The 19,286-nt window shown below is 39.6% G+C and overlaps 1 protein-coding gene across 3 annotated transcripts in view; it reads right to left on the bottom strand.

The window, feature by feature from the left end:
- The window catches only part of LOC136036278 (double-stranded RNA-binding protein Staufen homolog 2-like), a 79,935-nt gene that overhangs the window by 47,909 nt on the left and 12,740 nt on the right, over positions 1–19,286 (bottom strand). For all 3 annotated transcript variants that reach the window (XM_065718420.1, XM_065718421.1, XM_065718422.1), the window contains exons 3-4: positions 11,647–11,802; positions 1,551–1,732 (exon numbers count right to left, since the gene is read on the bottom strand). In XM_065718420.1, coding sequence (XP_065574492.1) covers positions 1,551–1,732; positions 11,647–11,802 — 338 coding nt within the window. The remainder of the gene's footprint in view (positions 1–1,550; positions 1,733–11,646; positions 11,803–19,286) is intronic.

The following is a 19,286-nucleotide window of genomic DNA, read 5'->3' as shown; positions in this document are numbered from 1 at the left end:
ACAGGATTGTGTCAACTTGGAGTAAAATAGGGTACAATTATGATAGCCTAAGGCACATCGGGCTGTTATGAGTTGTCAGTAGTAGCAGAAGATTTCAAAGTTCTATAGCTCTACTGATGGTTAACTAAGGTCAAATAGCCATCTACAACGAGGTTAATTGGATGCGGGATTCAGCCCTTACCAAGACCCAGTACAAGCTAATCCTAGTGAGTAGATCTTGCAATTTATTTAAATCTTGGTTTCAGACACTGCTGTAATTTTCTTGTCTAGAATCAGATTCTAGCTAATTAGACTTCACTGATGAAGAATTCCAATTGTTTAAACTTGAATAACTTTAACTTGACTGAAGTTTGGTTTTGGCTAGACCTAGTTCTGAATACTAGAAAAATTTCGATTATATACACGAGTGGATTCGATATTAGCCGAGCCATGTTATCAATACAATCTAATCATCTATGGAACAAACTCAAATCAAACAGAACAATATTTTTGAACTTTCCACCACTGGAATAATAATTCCCTTTCACTCCAGGGAAGAGACTATTTTAATCAGTCTAAAGATAACCCTAAACGCTGATACAAAAATGAACAACGCTGCCCCAGAAAAACATTGCAAAATCCCAAAATAAAATATCCAAAAAATATCCAATAGCCTTATTGGCTTCAGGATCAGTCCCTTAGCATGAACTATTTAAAAAAGAATATAAACTAAAAAATAACAAAGAACATGTATTTCATGATGGCACAAAATCCACCTGTCAAAGCCAACTCCTGTTGAAACTTCACAGAATAAATTAAAATTAAACAATAGATGGCATCAGGATTCTGATACATACTTTAGAGGTTATTGTTTTTTCGTGTGTTTTTTTTTTCTTTCAGGCACCAGCTTCAGTAAATACTAATTAGTTCACCCATACTCTTTGGACAACGTGACCAGGGCTGCCACCTGAAAATTATTCTTAACAAAGTGATATTCCCAGAGACTTCTGACTATGGTTTCAGATAAATATCTTTTCGATTTAGTTTTTCTTCTTCAAAAGTAATTTGTTATTTTTAAGAATATTCTAAACAATACAAATGGACAAAACTTTATACACAGATGAAATTTATGCTCTTAAGAAAATGAAAATGTTATTTAGACCAGAGAAGTCGATGAATGATCTTTGTAGTCAACTTTGAAACACTCCTCATAAAGTTTCGCTGGCAATGTATGAGTAGCCCAACATGGGATATAGATACTGCAATCCTTTATTTTGATGATATTAATCAAAACTGCAAAGTTCATAGATTTTCAAGTTTACTTGCAAGAACATTATTTGAGACGCATAAATAAACAATAAAATATATCCTCTCTTTCTCTTTTTGATTATTTTCAATTTTATGAGTAGAGATTTGTTTTTTAACTTCAATAATTCCAAATTTATTGCAATATCGAATTGTTACCATTGTAATACTTGTTCATGCCAAATTGGCAAATTTTTTGGGACATTTTTAACAATTATGTGTTTTGAAAATAGAAACCATAATTACAACAAAATACTACATCTTACTTTATTGAATCTAGCAAGTTCATTAACTAGGCACATTGGGGTTTTTTCCTTGTTTGAGTTTGCCACGCGGGGGGCTTCTTTTTCAGCCCCCGTTTCTTTAGTATTCTCTCCTTCACTGCTAGAAGTTACAGTTCCGCCCTCTGTGTTGCCGCTTACAGAGAGCTGACGTGTATCCTCAATTCCTGAAAATTAAGAACACAGTATAAAAATAACATATATGAACTAAAATAAAAGCACAGCTTCCCAAAAAATCACTACACGATTTCCGCATTTATTGAGAAAATAAAAACAATAAATCTCAAGTAACTTATTCATGATTCAAATACTCGCTACCTACTTTATTTAAGTGCGAGCAGCATACATCTCTGTGTTTCTGACTACTTACCCCTGCGCCAAAAAAGCGCTTCGGGCTCTTATACACTTTCTCTTAAAAAAAAAACAACTTTCCCCACTCCTCCACTATATCTGTTCCTTTTACTATAATTAAAACCAATAACCAATATTAAAAAACTCCCGTTGAACCTAAACATCTCGTACTTTTTAAATTATCTTACTTTCTAATACAAAATGAAAATCACCAACACAGGTAAGGGGATCAATTTTAATTTAGAAAAGAAGTTACAGAAATCGACGCTAATGAATAAGTTAGAGGGCGTTACAGTGGCAAGGACCAGTATTCTAATCAAATCTGCTTTTTTTGTGGCCAGACACATTCTCGCGTCCTTTGGTCATTTCTTGTGAAATCAACATAGTGACAACAGTCTGCTCATAACATTTTTTACGGGTGTTAACAGTAGGTCGAATATAGATGGGGTTTTTAAATATTTAGCTTGAGTGACTATGAAGAACTTCATACTGCTATTTAAAGTTGCTTAAATGAGCGGGATAAAACCGCATAGCAATTTAAGATCCTAAAGCTTTAGCATAGGAAACATTTGCTACTATCTACATTCAGCCAACACTAGATAAATTAGTGGCATATGCCTGTTTTTAACCATACCTACACATAGGCAAAGGAGCATGACAGGAGGAGATACGTGAATTTAGTCCAAAAGATGAATCTAATAGAGAACATGTTGAAATACAGGAAATGGCGAATTTTTCAGCCCAATCACACTGGCCAGCACAAAGTTGGCTTCTAGTACTACTAGTACTATTACTAACAGCTCACCGCAGCACCAAGCCACCTGAACCCAACACAGCTACACACGCTTCTCGTCTATCTCGGTATATCCAAAGCCTTCTCTACACCCTCCCAGGACGTTCCCACTTCCCTTAAATCTTTCTTTACATCCTCCCACCCCAATCACAGACCACCTGCTTTCCATCTAGCCCTAGATGGTTGACCGGAATGTGCCCTAGCCATCCCAACCTTTCTCTCATTATAGTTTTAGAAGGTGGTATTGAACCACACTTTTCGTACAGCCTACTATTTGAAATGTAAACAGTCAGTCGGGTACCCAAAACGATCCGTAGGCAATTTGTCAGGAAAACATCGATCAAATCTTTCTCCTTCTTTTGGAGCGCCCTTGCTTCAGAACCATGGTTCGCAGACTGATCTTCCTGTTCTTCCAATTTTTTCTCAATTGTGGAAAAAAATCTATTCTACTTTTAACATTTTCACAGCGCCCACCGTCTTTACTAATAATATTACCAATGTAGGTGAAGCTGTCCACCTGATCAATCTTTTCGTTACCCAACGTCACCTTTTCATATTCACTTATTCCTAGTCGTAGCAACTTCGTCTTCTTAACAATGATTTCAAATCTATTCTAGCACCCTGAACTCGAGCTGATAACCGTAGATGAAAAACCGCTAGTAGCGCATATTTTTGAAGTGTTCGACTCCCATACAGCCTGAGCTGCCAGCATAAATTATCATATGAACAACTCTCAGCAGAGGTATATACCAATTATTCGACTTCTTGAATATATTGTATTTTATTTAGATACAAATTGAACAGCACCAAACGCACTCTTTTATGCATTATTAATTTTTTTAAACAGAGTTTTACTGAGGGAAGCAAAGAGCGAAGTTGAAACTTAAAACGAGTAAAAATTATTCCTTTGCCGTCTATCTAGCACACACTGATAAAACTAGTGCAAGTAATAAAATTGTACATATTTATTTGTTTTACTTCATTAGTCTTTTTATTTTTTGTTGATTTTAAATTTTTTTTTTATTTTGAACTTGAATTTATTTTATTTTAATTTTTTACAGATAGTTGGATACTTCAATGTCTTAGGTTTTAGTTTGACTCTGTGATATTTCGAGTCTACACATAAATTTGTGTGAAGATGGCTATGACTGTGATTTTTGTATGTTTAGTGCCTTTTCTTTTATTATGACAACTGCCACTGTCCAGCATGATCATATAAGGCGTTCAACAATAAAATCATCTAAATTCGAAGTAAACCAATGGAAAATATTTCCCTTTCTTTGTTGATTATAAATAGCGCTTAAACTAGCGCTTTACAGAAAACACAAAAAAATATAGGAGTTTTGGTACAGTAAAAGCAAACCGATTAAGGATACTTTGTGAAAAAAAACAAGAGCCAAGAACTCATATGGTATGAGCTCTAGTAAAATTCTAAGAATCAACATATTGCTTTAAAAGGAAAATCAGAGGCTTAATGCCGGTCGGGATTTAAAAAAAGAGCTCTGAGTCACGAGGTCCTTCCAAATATCAAAATTCATTAAGATCCAATCACCCACTCGTAAGTAAAAAATACCTCAATTTTTCCTCACCCTTCAGCCCCTCAGATGGCCGAATCGGGGAAAGCGACTTTATCAAGTCAATTTGTGCAGCTCCCTGACACGCCTACCAATTTTCATCGTCCTAGCACGTCCAGAAGCACCAGACTCGCCAAAGCACTGAACCCCACCCCCCAAAGAGAGCGTATCCAGTCCGGTTATGTCAATCGCGTATCTACGACATTTATAAGCGTTTTCCAAGATTTCCGGTTTCCCCCTCCAACTCTTCCCAGTGTCAACAGATGTGGTCGGGATTGGAAATAAGAGCTCTGAGACACGAGTTCCTTCTAAATATCAAATTTCATTAAGATTCGGTCACCCGTTCATAAGTTAAAAACACCTCAATTTTTCTAATTTTTTCGAAATTAATAAACCCCGGCTCCCCAAAAGAGAACAGATCCGTTCCAATTATGCCAATCTAGTATCTGTAACTTGTGCTTATTCTTCCCATCAAGTTTCATCCTGATCTCTCCACTCTAAGCGTTTTCCAAGATTTCCGGTTTCCAAGATTTCTGGTTCCCACCTCCAACCCTCAATGTCCCCGGATCCGATTCGAATTGAAAATGAAGCATCTGAGACATGAGATTCTTCTATATATCAAGTTTCATTAAGATCCGATCACCCATTCGTAACATACCTCGATTTCCACGTTTTCAAAGAATTCCGGTTTCCCCCTCTAACTCCTCCCAATGTCACCGGATCTGGGCGGGATTTACAATGAGAGTTCTAAAGCATAACATCCTTCCAAAAATCAAATTTCATTAAGATCCGATCGCTCGGATTTAATTTTTAGGATTAATCCTCCCCCAAAGAGAGCAGATCCGTTCCGGTTATGTCAATCACGTATCTAGGACTTGTGCGTATTTTATCACCAAGTTTCATCCCAATCCCTCCACTCTAAGAGTTTGCCAAGATTTTAGGTACCCCCCCCCCCCAACTTCCCCCAATGTCACCGGATCCAGTCAAGATTTCAAATAAGAGCTCTGAGACACGATTTCCTTCCAAACATCAAATTTAATTAAGATCCGATCATTCCTTCGTAAGTTAAAAATAACTCATTTTTTCTAATTTTTCAGAAATAACCCCCCCCCCAAGCCCCCCAAAGATGGCGGATCCGTTCCGGTTACTTCAATCACGCATCTAGGACTTGTGCTTATTTTTCCCACCAAGTTTCATCCCGATCCCTCCACTCTAAGCGTTTTCCAAGATTTTAGCCCCCCCCCCAACTCCCCCCAATGTCACCATGTTTGGTCGGAATTTAAAACAAGAGCTTTGAAACAAGATGTCCTTCCAAACATTAAATTTAATTAAGATCTGATCCCTCCTTCGTAAGTTACTATAATAACTCATTTTTTTCTAATTTTTAAGAATTAACCCCCCCTCCACCCAACTCCCCCAAAAAGAGCGGGTCCGTTCCAGTTATATCAATCATGTATCTAGGACTTGTACTTATTTATCCCACTAAGTTTCATCCCGATCCCTCCACTCTAAGCGTTTTCAAAGATTTTAGGTCCCCCCAACTCCCCCCAATGTCATCACATCCGGTCGGGATTTAAAATAAGAGCTTTGAGACAAGATAACCTTCCAAACATCAAATTTCATTAAGATCCTATCACTCCTTCGTAAGTTAAAAATAACCCATTTTTTCTAATTTCTAAGAATTACCCCCCCCCCCCCCCAACTCCCCTAAAGAGAGCGGATCCGTTCCGGTTATATAAATCATGTATCTAGGACTTGTGCTTATTTTTCCCACCAAGTTTCATCCCGATCCCTCCACTCTAAGCGTTTTTAAAGATTTTAGGCCCCCCCAGCTCCCCCAATGTCACCAGATCCGATCGATATTTAAAACAAGAGCTTTGAAACAAGATGTCCTTCCAAACATTAAATTTAATTAAGATCCGATCCTTCCTTCGTAAGTTACTATAATAACCCATAAATAACCCATTTTTTTCTAATTTTTCATAATTAACCCCCCCCCCCACCCAACTCCCCCAAAGAGAGCGGATCCGTTCCGGTTATATCAATCATGTATCTAGGACTTGTACTTATTTATCCCACTAAGTTTCATCCCGATCCCTCCACTCTAAGCGTTTTCAAAGATTTTAGGTTCCCCCCCCCCAACTCCCCCCAATGTCATCACATCCGGTCGCGATTTAAAATAAGAGCTTTGAGACAAGATATCCTTTCAAACATCAAATTTCATTAAGATCCTATCACAACTTCGTAAGTTAAAAATAACCCATTTTTTCTAATTTCTAAGAATTAAACCCCCCCCCCCCCCCAACTCCCCTAAAGAGAGCGGATCCGTTCCGGTTATATCAATCATGTATCTAGGACTTGTGATTATTTTTCCCACCAAGTTTCATCCCGATCCCTCCACTCTAAGCGCTTTTAAAGATTTTAGGTTCTCCCCCAGCTCCCCCAATGTCACCAGATCCGATCGGTATTTAAAATAAGAGCTTTGAGACAAGATATCTTTGCAAACATCAAATTTCATTAAGATCCCATCACTCCTTCGTAAGTTAAAAATAACCCAATTTTTCTAATTTCTCAGAATTACCCCCCCCACCCCACCAACTCTCCTAAAGAGAGCGAATCCGTTTCGGTTACTTCAATCATGTATCTAGGACTTGTGCTTATTTTTCCCACCAAGTTTCATCCCGATCCCTCTACTCTAAGAGTTTTCCAATATTTTAGGCCCCCCCCCAACTCCCCACAATGTCACCAGATCCGGTCAGGATGTAAAATAAGAGCTCTGAGACATGACGTCCTTCCAAACATCAAATTTCATTAAGGTCCGATATCCCGTTGTAAGTTAAAAATACCTAATTTTTCCGATTTAACCACCCTCCCTACTCCCCCCCCCCAGGGGAACAGACCGACAGAATTTGCGATCGCTACATATCACTTGGTAGATACTAAGTGCCATAAAACCATTTTAGAATTGTTGTTTTTTTTTTTTTATTATTATCACTTCTGCACAATGGAACTCTCTGATGACTGGATCTCATTTTTGTTCTGAAAAGGACATTTCAGGATTAGTTTGTAGACATGTCTGAAGTGAAGCCATCTTGCTCTTAAAATTTGCATCATAACTTTAAATGGTCTGTTGTATAGAGAAATAACCGGATTTCCGGAATTCAAATTTTGATCTAATTATTCTTCATTTCGAGCAACGGTAAAATGTGTTTTTTTACAATTTAAAATTGAATATTACACTATTATAACTGGTGAGACCCAGATGTTACCTGATAAATCTATCCATTATTTTTTTATGTTGTTCAATGACTTTGCGGTTAGTAAAATAATGCTTATTTTTATGCTTAAATTTTAAGATAATTTTAATTGTATACTGAAAGTTACTGATATCACAGCTAGTGTAAGACTGAGAAAAGCGTTATAGATTAGTTTGTTGTTGTGAGGCTACGTACTCACTTTTGACTCTTAAATCAATATTCTTTTTCTTCATACTGGCCTTTGGGTGTTTTCAGTAAAGCGCTAGTTTTCTATGATCACACGAACATAGGAAAAATTTATCAGTTTGTCAATATAGACAAGATAGACTGTGAAGCAATAATTTTTGATCGTTTAGACTTCGAAGTTTACTTCCCACGGATTTTTTTTTTTTTTAATTCATCTTTACCCGTTTTTACTTTAAATTTAACTTAGATACACCACTGCCATTATCTTCTTAATTTTTTCCGGGTGAGGGGGGTGATCCCCATCATATACGAAATAATTTCTATTCGTTTCAATGTTGCTTCTTACTTCCGGTTAATTTTTTTTAATTTGATTTGTGACAGTTTCCGAACTACTGCCTGGAAATCTTCACCCCCCCCCCTTTCTAAAATTTATCCTGGAAATTTCCGCCAGAAACTTTCCTTCCAATGGAAAACTTCCCGTGGAAAATTCCCCCTACTAAAATCTGACCCAAAAAAAAATTAATTTAGCTGCGCTCAAATATTTCCGTTCTAGTGAGCCATTAAACATCTCTCTATAGTGTCCTTGCAACCTAATACCCCTGATAAAGGACATCAGTGCTGTTCATACTAAAAATGGTTTTTCTTGCTGTTCAAGGCGGGGGACCTAATTCCCCAATTTTTCGACCATACTGATTGCAACGGTACATTTCGTATTTTGATCTGACACCATTTTCGAGGGATTTCAGGCTCCTTTTCAAAATCATCATTAATTCGTTTTCGCAATAAACTTTTACTTTTAAGATTAACCGAAATAATAGTTACCTTTCCCAAATCAGAGTCAACTGGCAAATTATTCTCTTTGGCAGTTTTTTTTTTCTAAATGCGTTTTCAACTTTTTGTTACTCTGGGCTGTAACCATGATAGAAGGCGCAAAACCATGACTGGAAAATGAAATATGCAGATACCAATTCGCGCGATACCAACACGTCAGATACCCATACAGGCAATGCCGATACCGCGTACAGCCCTTTCCCCATGGACTACGGAGGGTTATATTATTACCAAAAGCGTAGTTATTCGACCTTTGAAGTATGTTGACAAAACGTCTGTCTCAGAGTTTTGATCGAACGACTTTGGAGAGAGGGGGGCTAGCTATCCTCCGATCTTTTTGAACACTTAAAAAGGGCATTAGATAATTCAGTTTTTGTTCAAATGAGCCATTAAACATCTCTCTACGATGTTCTGGTAACTCACTAGCCCTGGTAGAAAAAAAGGAAAACAAAGGAGATACATCAGTGCTACCCGGATACAAAAAGTGATTTTCCTTGGTGTTCTTCACGCTCATTCCAATGGTGTACTTTTTTATTTACACAATTTTCAAGAGATGTAAGGCTCTTTATCGAAATCATCACGAATTTGTTTTCACAATAAACTTTTGCACAATAAATTGCCATTCCTGATTCAGTGTCTGATGGCAATTTTTTCTCAATAGGCAGTTTTTTTTCGAGACGTGTTTTTTACCTTTGGTTACTATGGGCCGTGGTTCACTCTTAACTAGGTTCCAGCTTCCGCTGCAGCCATGCAACCATGATTTAACACCTGCGTAATAGGTTTTTCATACATAACAAAGCAATTCTTTTATATATTTTCCCTTATGCTTCGATAGTGAAGAATGGCAAGGTGAAAATATTGCTTATCTCTTGATTGCTAAAACTTAAATGTAAAAGCTTTAACTTAACATAAAACTGTTTTTATATATAAAAACAAGAGCTAAGAGCTCATATGGCACTTGTCACGAGGCCGGAAGAGCCAAGAGCTCATACGGAATGAACTCTAGCAAAATTCTAAGAATCAACAGATTGATTTAAAAGGAAAATCAGAGGCTTAATGCCGGTCGGGATTTAAAATAAGAGCTCTGAGTCACGAGGTCCTTCTAAATACCAAAATTCATTGAGATCCGATCACCCAATCAAAAGTTATAAATACCTCATTTTTTCTAATTTTTCCTCTTCCTTCAGCCCCCCAGATGATCGAATCGGGAAAAGGACTTTTTAAAGTCAATTTGTGCAGCTCCCTGACACGCCTACAATCCAACAATATCCGATCACCCATTCGTAAGAAAAAGATACCTAAATTTTAACGTTTTCCAAGAATTCTGGTTTCCCCCTCCAACACCCTCCAATGTCACCAGTTCTGGTCGGGATTTAAAATGAGAGCTCTAAAGCACAAAATCCTTCTAAACATCCAATTTCATTGAGATGCCTATTTCTCCCACCAAGTTCCATCCCGATCCCACTCTAAGCATTTTCCAAGATTTTACGTCCCCCCCCCCCAACTTCCATCAATGTCAGCGGATCCGGTCGGGATTTTAAAATAAGAGCTCTGAGACACGATATCCTTCTAAACATCAAATTTCATTAAGATCCGATCACTCCTTCGTAAGTTAAAAATACCTCATTTTTTCTAATTTTTCAGAATTAACCCTCCCCCCAACTCCCCCAAAGAGAGCGGATCCGTTCCGGTTATGTCAATCGCGTATCTAGAACTTATGCTTATTATTCCAACCAAGTTTCATCCCGATCCCTCCACTCAAAGCGTTTTCCAAGATTTTAGTCTCCCCCCCCAACTCCCCCCAATGTCACCGAATCCGGTCGGGATTTAAAATAAGAGCTCTGAGACACAATATCCTTCCAAACATCAAATTTCACTAAGATCCGATCACTCCTTCGTAAGTTAAAAATACCTCATTCTTTCTGATTTTTCAGAATTAACCCTTCCCCTCGCAACTCCCCCAAACAGAGCAGATTCGTTCCGGTTATGTCAATCACGTATCTAGGACTTCTACTTATTTTTCCCACCAAGCTTCATCCTGATCTCTCCACTCTAAGCATTTTCCAATATTTTAGGTTCCCTCCCCACTCCTCCCAATGTCACCGGATCTGGTCGGGATTTAAATTAAGAGCTGAGACACGATATCCTTCCAAACATCAAATTTCATTAAGATCCGATCACCCATTCCTAAGTTAAAAATACATCATTTTTTCTATTTTTTTCCGAATTAACAAGCCCCCCACTCCAAATGTGCCATGGTGCCAAATGGAGGCACCATGTAGCATCACTCTCGACGTCGGTAGCATTTCGGCAGGAGCGTTAAGTCAAGTCTAGTCAAGCCACTCCCCCCCCAGATGGTCAAATCGGGGAAACTACAATTTCTAATTTAATCTGGTCCGGTCCCTGATACGCCTGCCAAATTTCATCGTCCTAGCTTATCTGGAAGTTCCTAAACTAGCGAAACCGGGACAGACTGACCGACAGAATTTGCGATCGCTATATGTCACTTGGTTAATACCAAGTGCCATAAAAAGACAGAATATCGACATAAATTACTGTATATTCTCTGCTATAAAATTGATTCTGCAAAGTCGGAAGCCTTTCATTTTAGAATCACACAACGTAGTCATTATTTAGCCTGATGGCTCTAGCAGAATTGAAAAAAAAAACTGCTAACAGTACAGTCTGTCCAAAAAATTAATTCAAATTAAAAAAAAAACGCTAACTGTTAAACAATCTTCCGACTAATTCAATACCGGAGACACATTTTATATATGAGAGATTTAAACCCTAAATGAGGCAGCAATAACAAACGAAAATAATTTAGTACATAATCCTACTAAGCAAATGAGGGAAACAGGAATATTTTACCACTTTTATTGGGAATTTTAGCCCTCATCGCATTTTGAATTAATAGCTGATTACAGACAATCCTCAGTTAGTCAAGCATTTTTTATAAATATTTACACAACATTTTTTTTAGAAAAACAGGATTTAGAAACCTTTTAAGATTTATATGAGAAATGATACTCGTCGTTTTCAGTTGAATCTGAAAGCAAGTTAAAACATACATTGTTCATCACACTTACCATCTTTTTCCTCCTTCTTTAGAATGGTTTCTTCCGTGTTCACATTGTAATTTTCTTTTTCTGGCTGGACGGCTAATCTATCCGGTTGGAACTGACCATTCACTGGCTGATAACCAAAGGGCTTGCCACGATTTCCAGGAAAGTGGTCTCGACTACCTGCCAGCATAATTATTTATGAATGCAAATAACAGTTAACAGGAAATTATTTAATTCTAGACATACCTGTAAACAGGCATAGGAAAAGATCCATTCAGACTTGTGCATAAAACCCACAAATGGGAGAATACTAAAAATTTAAACCAAAAACTTCCCTTTTCCAAGTTATAGACTACTCTACCCTTCGGCCTCCTTATTTACACCTATGAAAGCATACACTAAGATTTTACTTGTTACCTACACTATTTTTTACGTTTTTTGTCTGCCATGAGGTATTATAAATCTTTCAATACCTGCAAATAAGATATTTTAGAAATTTGAGAAAATTCGAAACTTGTATCTCTCTTTTTCAACTAAATTTTCCTATGTATTCTATCTAAAACTTTGTGTAAAACAGAAACAAAAACATAATGGTGTTGTTCTTTTATTTACAAGACACTAAACGACCAAGCATCAGCGATTCCTACGAGGAGGACTAAAGCAGACCCTCTTAAAGAGTTTAACTCTACAACGAAGCAGAAAGTTCAGTCAAGTATAACAGAGGTTGTAGGCGGAGCTAAGAGCTCGGCAGACGGGATCGGTATTTCTAATAAGAAGGGAGGAGGACAGAGTATCAAGTTTTTGCCCGAAACTATTTCTGAAACAGATAACGTAAGGACAGAGGAAGCGGAAAGAAACGAAGGGATAGAAGTATTGCCAGAAGTTTCAATGAATGCGGCACAGTTCAATCAGCTAATGACCACACTGAACGCCCTAACAACAAGCTTGGCGGGTCGACCTGCGGCAAATCAGCAGCACAAGCAGCAATTAGGCCCAAGCTAATGAAGCTGTCAGGTAATGAAAGCATAGACTCATTTTTACGCATGTTTGAGAGCACTACAAAGTCTAGAGACTGGTCTAGGGAATAGTGGGCTACGCAGTTATATCCAACTCTGTCCGGTGTTGCATCGGAGACGATGTCAAATTTATCAGCGGATACATTCAATGATTATGATGCAGTTGAGACGGCAATACTTGAAGCATTCTGTCACAAATGAAACATATTACATACGGTCCCGAAGTGGAAGAAAGAAAGAAAAGGAGTCCTAAACAGAAATCAGAAGGAAGCTGGCAATCAGCTTTAATAGATGGTTCAATCTTACCTCGCTGAGAGCACAGGCAGAGAACCTGGTGACAACAAACACCCGTCCAGTCTGAGTGGCTGCGCCATTGAAGGAAGTCAAGGTGATTTTTGAGCTTTTACGGGTAGAACAGTTTACGGAGGTAGTACCATAGTACTTGCCTCTACGTAAGAGGCAATTTAAAACTTTTAAGGAGGCGGTTTCTTTTGCTGAACTTCCAGTTAAGGTTACAGTCTCGGATGGGATCCCAAAGAAGCTCCTGGTAGGAGTCTTCGAGGCTAGTAGATTTGGAAGTTGGGGTATTTCTGCCAACAAGATTACAGCAAGCAAGCAGGCTGAGTCACAAACAGATATTTCGGAGGTATTAACAGTTTTTCTGGAGGAGGACAAGCACAGAAGAGTAGGGGGGCAGAAATGTACAGAAAGGAAGGCCGCATTTCAGAGCAAGTTAGAAGGAGAGAAGTATCCAATGGAACCTGCACAGAAAGGAAAAGATTTTCCTGAGTTGCAGAGATTGGATGAAACCTTGTGAGAATTCTGGGTGCGGGGGAAGGCAGAATCTACAGAGGCAAAAGATTTCGTTGTAAAGGATAAGATCCTTGACCGAGTAGTCAAGGATGAAGATCAGGACGAGCAGAAGTGGTAATTAGCAGTTTCTTCTGCCTACAGAATAGACAAGCTAAAACTGGCCGATAGTTCACCTGCTGGAGGTCATATAGGCAGGCAACGAACTAATGAAAGGATTTTTGAAAGATTCTTTTGGCCATACGTTTATTTGGACGTGACAAAACATTGACAACCAGAAAATACAAGATAGAGAAGGTACCATTGCAACCAACCCCAATCATTGAAACTAATTGACACAAAATAGGAATGAACCTGGTAGAATCTCTAGAGGGCAGTAAAACTGGTTTCAAACGGATCTTAGTGATAAGCAACTATGCAAACAGATATCCAGAAGTAATACCACTTCGTTCGACTCATTCACAGAAGATAGCTGACAAATTGAAGTTTTTCCCCCAAGTGGGGATATCTTCAGAGATCGTGACCAACTATTGAAGTAGCCTCATCACCCACGCGATGCAGAAACTGTGCTTAGCTCTTGGTATTAAATCCCTTCGTTCCAGCCTTTACCACCCACAGACGGGTGAATTGGCTGAGAGGTTAAATGGGACTACAGTGTAGATGCTAAGAAAATTCGTAAGAGACGACCCAAAAAAGTGGGATCAGTATTTTCCATATCTTTTGTTTGCCTAAAGGGAGACTAAACAGGCTTCGACGGGTTTCTCACCCTTCAGGCTCCTCTATGGGCATTACATAAGAGAATCACTAGATGTGCTGTGAGAGGAGTGGGAGGAGAAGAAAGGTGTGTCCGAATCGGTAATCAATTACCTGGTCATTATGCGGTAATGACTTAGCAAATGAGCAGAGACTGCACAGCAAAACTCATTCTCAAGTCAGGAACGACAGAAGACTGGAAATATGATCACAACCGGAAACACAGAGATATTTTGAAGTTGTAGGAGAAGTGCTGGTTCGTATCATGCGAAAATAGCAAGCTTGAGGTGCAGTGGCAAGGCATGTACAAGATTCTGATGAAATCCGGAGGCGTGGATTACATAGTATAATTACCCGATGGGAAAAAATCGAAACTTCTCCATGTAAACATTCTTATAAAGTGCCAAAAGGCAAATCGGAACAAAAAGTCTTATTTATTCAAGCAGACAAATATGCAGACTGCAAGGGTGAAGGAAATGACGGAGATTTCGAGGAAGCCATCCAGGCATCCATAAATAGAACTTTGAGTCATGGTCAGAACAGAGGATTGGCTGAAATCTAGAGAAGATGCAGACCAACTCTCTCGGACAGACCTGGGAAAACTAATCTGATGCATCACATTAATATCAGCAGTAACCCACGGGTGCGGAAGAAACCCTACCCAGCAGCGAAACAGCACCTGGTGGAAACTGATAGTAGCTAAGATGCTGGAAGAGGGCATCATAAACCGTCAGAAAGTGATTATGCGTCTCCAATAGTGTTGGTACCAAAGCCAGATAAGACGGTGCGGTTTTGTGCCGGCTATCAGGAACTAATTAAAATTTCAAGGCAGAATTTTTAGTCATTACCTCAGAGGGATGAGACCCTTCAGGGAAAGGGAATGTCTAAGTTTATCAGCAACCTAGAATTAACTCGAGGATATATGCAGATAAAAATACACCTTAATAGCATACACAAGACAGCATTTGTGACGCCAAAACTTCTATACGAATTTCTCGTACTGTCAATTAGGATTCAAGGAGCAAGTGGACGATTCCAAAAGCTCATGAATCATGTTCTCACAGGCTTCATGTTCGGTCTCTGTTACATTGATGATACAATCATCTTCAGTGATACAATTGAGGATCACTTGCTACACACCAAATGGTGCTACAGATATTGCAGCTAGCAAGGCTGACAGCCAATCCAAGGAAGTGCAGATTTAGCAATGCAGAAACAGAGTTCTCTAGACAAACAGTTGGAGGCGGAGTAGTTAAACCATCAACAGCCAAGGTCCATGCGATTGTCAATTATCCAAGACCCATCTCGAAAAAGAATGTTCAAGCATTTATGGGACTAGTTGGATACTATGGCTACTTTATCCAGAATGCAGGTTTGGCCGAACCAAACCGGCAAACGACGATCGAGAAGGCCCCTGAGGTTGTCGAGTGGAGTCCCAATGCAGAACCTGCCTTTGAGTTCCTAAAGGAGGCATTGCGATCGGCTCCGATTTGAGAAATCCAAAATATAACGAACCTTTCATTTGTATTTCAAACGGACACGAGCGGCAAATAACTGTGGGCAATCCTGACCCAGCAAACTGACAGGGAAAAATATCATCAGCTTCATCAGCAAGAAACAGACACCAAACGAGAGTCGATACTCTACGATCGAAAAGGAGGCTAGCGATAAAATGGACAATATCTAAGTTCCATTACATTCTGATGGGTTGGCATTTTTTCGTCAAACCTGAATATGATCCGTTAGGGTGGCTTCATGTGATGTCAAACCAAAACGGAAAATTAAATTAGTGGATCCTCTCCCTAAACGCATACGATTTCATCGTTAGCAGCCACGCAGGGATAGCAAACGCCAATGCTGACGCCCGGTCGCGATATCAGGAATAAGTAACCCCTTCTCGTTTTGTAAATATTGTGAACAGTAGTCAAAGTGGCGCTAACCATTTTCTTGAAGCCCCAACCCTTCCTGAAGCCTCTGCTGTTTTTACGCTGGGATTAAAAAATCACAGCTAAGGGTGCATTTATCAGGGCTGTGGTTGGATTGTATCTAATGAGGCTCGACTCTCCGTCCCTAGAAAGCAGTGGGAACTCGTCGGCACACCTCAAAGTGATGAAGGGATGGAAACACCATTTAGCTCCACGCCGAGCAAGATGGTAGCAAACGCGCTCCCGGTGACCCGTAAGATTGGGGTCCTTGTGGTCAAATAGGTCCCCATGAAACATCTATGCATCTCAGACCTCGTAAAAATTTGAATATGGCTACGGCGTCCACGGTATGCGACGCGGCCCCCGTATTGGCGCGGGTGTCAAAAAGTAAGTCAGCCAATCATGCTACGGCGTTCTCAGCAGGCGATGTGACTTCGAATATGGCACTGAAGTTCACAAATAAGCGAGCCATAACTATAGATAAACCCTGTACCACTATTAGGCGAAATAAATTAAAAATGAACATAGGCTGCTGGAACGTGCGATCTGCCAAATATGAAACTACTCAAATCCTCCTCGCGCACGAAATGGAAAGATACAAAAATCGATATACTCTGCCTCTCCGAAACAAGAACGTGTGGCTCTAGTACAAAAGTCATTACTGCCCCTGATTCACTCCAACAATTATATTTCTTCTATTCAGGAGTAGAGAACAACTCAGGACTCCATGGTGTAGGATTACTACTAAGGCAAAGAGTCAGAAATGCTCTTCTAGAATGGGAATCAATTTCCCTCTGCCTAGCCAAAATTAGATTCAAGGGCAACCGAGCTGACATATCTCTACTGTCAGCCTATGCTTCTACACGTGACGCACTAGGCGAAACGAAAAACGATTTTTACATGGAACTAGAGACCGTGAATGCAGCTACAGCCACACGAGACTACTTGATTGTAGCTGGAGACTTCAATGCAAGAGTGGGAACTAAGGACCAAACCGCTAGCCAAGTGCTTGGTAACTTTGAACTAGGTCAACGTTGCAAAAATGGTGAAATGCTAGTCAATTATCCCCAATGAATCAACGAACTGTTTCCAATACTCTTTTCCAGCATAAGCCAAGCCACCTATTAATTCAGTATTCCAACGATGGCGTTACCAAAGCCCAAATTGATTACGTACTCATCGGACAGCGGTGGAAAAGCTCTGTTCAAGATTCACGTTCTTATAAGGGAGCGGATACTGGATCAAAATCTGGGTCAGATCATAAGCTGATCAGCACAAAAATTATCCTTCGTCTTGCAATACGCAGAAAGAATAAAACAAAACCTCGCATTGGTAGCAGTAAACTCAAGAATGAAACTGTCAAACATGCCCTCAGATTCGAACTAACTCACCGCTTTGATGCACCAGATTGTGATTCATTAAGCCTTAAGGATATAATATGAAAAAAACTTCGTTTTCTTAAAGAGTTAGAGAGGCTGCGTCCCAAAGTCGAACCTTAAAACGTACAGGAATTAGAAGAGGCAGTTGGGGGGGCTGCCGCCCCCCAAACCCCCAGCTTTTAAAGACTCTTTTGTACAGGTTTTTTTGTGGGGGGGGATTTCATTGTTACTAATTACTAGTTTCGGCGCAATGGTTCTCCTGTCCTCTTGTGTTTAACATTTTTCGAAGTAATTCCATTATTCATTCATTTCAATTTTTTGTTAATTAAAAGAGGGCCTTTCCGAAGCCAAGAGCGGGGGGTTAGCAAAAAAACAAAAAACCTGTACAAAAGAGTCTTTAAAAGCTGGGGGTTTGGGGGGCGGCAGCCCCCCAACTGCCTCTTTTAATTCCTGTACGTTTTAAGGTTCGACTTTGGGAAGCAGCCTCTTTAACTCTTTAAGAAAACGAAGTTTTTTTCATATTATTTCTGTACGTTTTTCTACAATCCATGGTGGATGTAATTTAATAATCCTGTACTCCTCGTACAGGAATTAGGAGAGGAACTTGGGTGGCTGCCGCCCACCCCCGCTTTTAAATCATTGTATAAAATAGAAAAAAATAGATAGAATGACCGAAATGTTTCTTTTGCTCATAAGAAGCTAATATTCTGTTATCTCTCAATTGATAAGCTGTCCAGGTGTTATCAAAATTATACACTTTTATTTTGATGTTGTTAAAAAAAACTGCCCGTAAGGGACTTGAACCCTTGACCAGAGGATTAAAAGTCCCATGCTCTACCGACTGAGCTAATCACTTACATGTGTGTAAATATAACTTCTCAGTAACTTTTAAAAATTTCAAATTAACATGGGCTCTTATGGAGAGAAATGCGTTAATTAAGTAGCTAATGCGTGGTTTCTGGAAAACAGGGAAGGAGTTATCAGATCGAGCTGAAATTTCGCGGATAAGCTCCTGGGCCGTAGGGGACCTTAACTTGTGAATTTCAGCCCGATCGGACAACTTTAAAAGGGGGGGGGGGTGGGGTTGGGGGGTCGAAACTTTCGGGGGGTTAAGATTTTCCTACTAAACTTTCCAGGAAAATTACTCGGAGAATTCCGCATCGAATGAGTCCTCGTACACCCAGATCCGATGTCGGCTGTGACCTGTAGGCGTCGAGGAAAAAAAAGAAAATGAATTTTAAGTGTCTATGCGTGGTTTCTGGAAAACAGGGAAGGAGTTATCGGATCGAGCTGAAATTTCGCGGATAAGCTCCTGGGCCCTAGGGGACCTTAACTTGTGAATTTCAGCCCGATCGGACAACGTTAAAGGGGGGCTGGGGTTGACGGGTCGAAACTTTCGGCCAGATTTTCCACATGAAGGAAAAGTTGGAGGGGGATGAAATTTGGCAGGTTTCTTAGTTGGAGCTCGGGCTACGAAATGCATCCCTCCCCATCCCTCTGCGACCACTGGAACCGAAGATCGCTTAACATTGTCGTGGGTCGCCTCTTTATAGAGGCAAGAGTGTGCCTCCTTGAAATGGGGATCATTCAAGACAATTATGTCGGCGACAGATGGAAAGTTTCTAGGGAACACAAAAGCAAAACAACAACACTGGATCTCTGTCGAAACTATTTCCTTAGTTGAGAAAAGGAGGAGTCTGATCGACCCCGTAGAAGCAATCAAAGCCCTTCGTAAGCAAATAAAACGTTCATCACAACTTAATCGTCAACAGATGTGGGAA

This window comes from Artemia franciscana, chromosome 15 (assembly GCF_032884065.1).
Source record: "Artemia franciscana chromosome 15, ASM3288406v1, whole genome shotgun sequence".
Taxonomy (NCBI): Eukaryota; Metazoa; Arthropoda; class Branchiopoda; order Anostraca; family Artemiidae; genus Artemia; species Artemia franciscana.
This window is presented reverse-complemented; position numbering and strand designations above follow the sequence as displayed.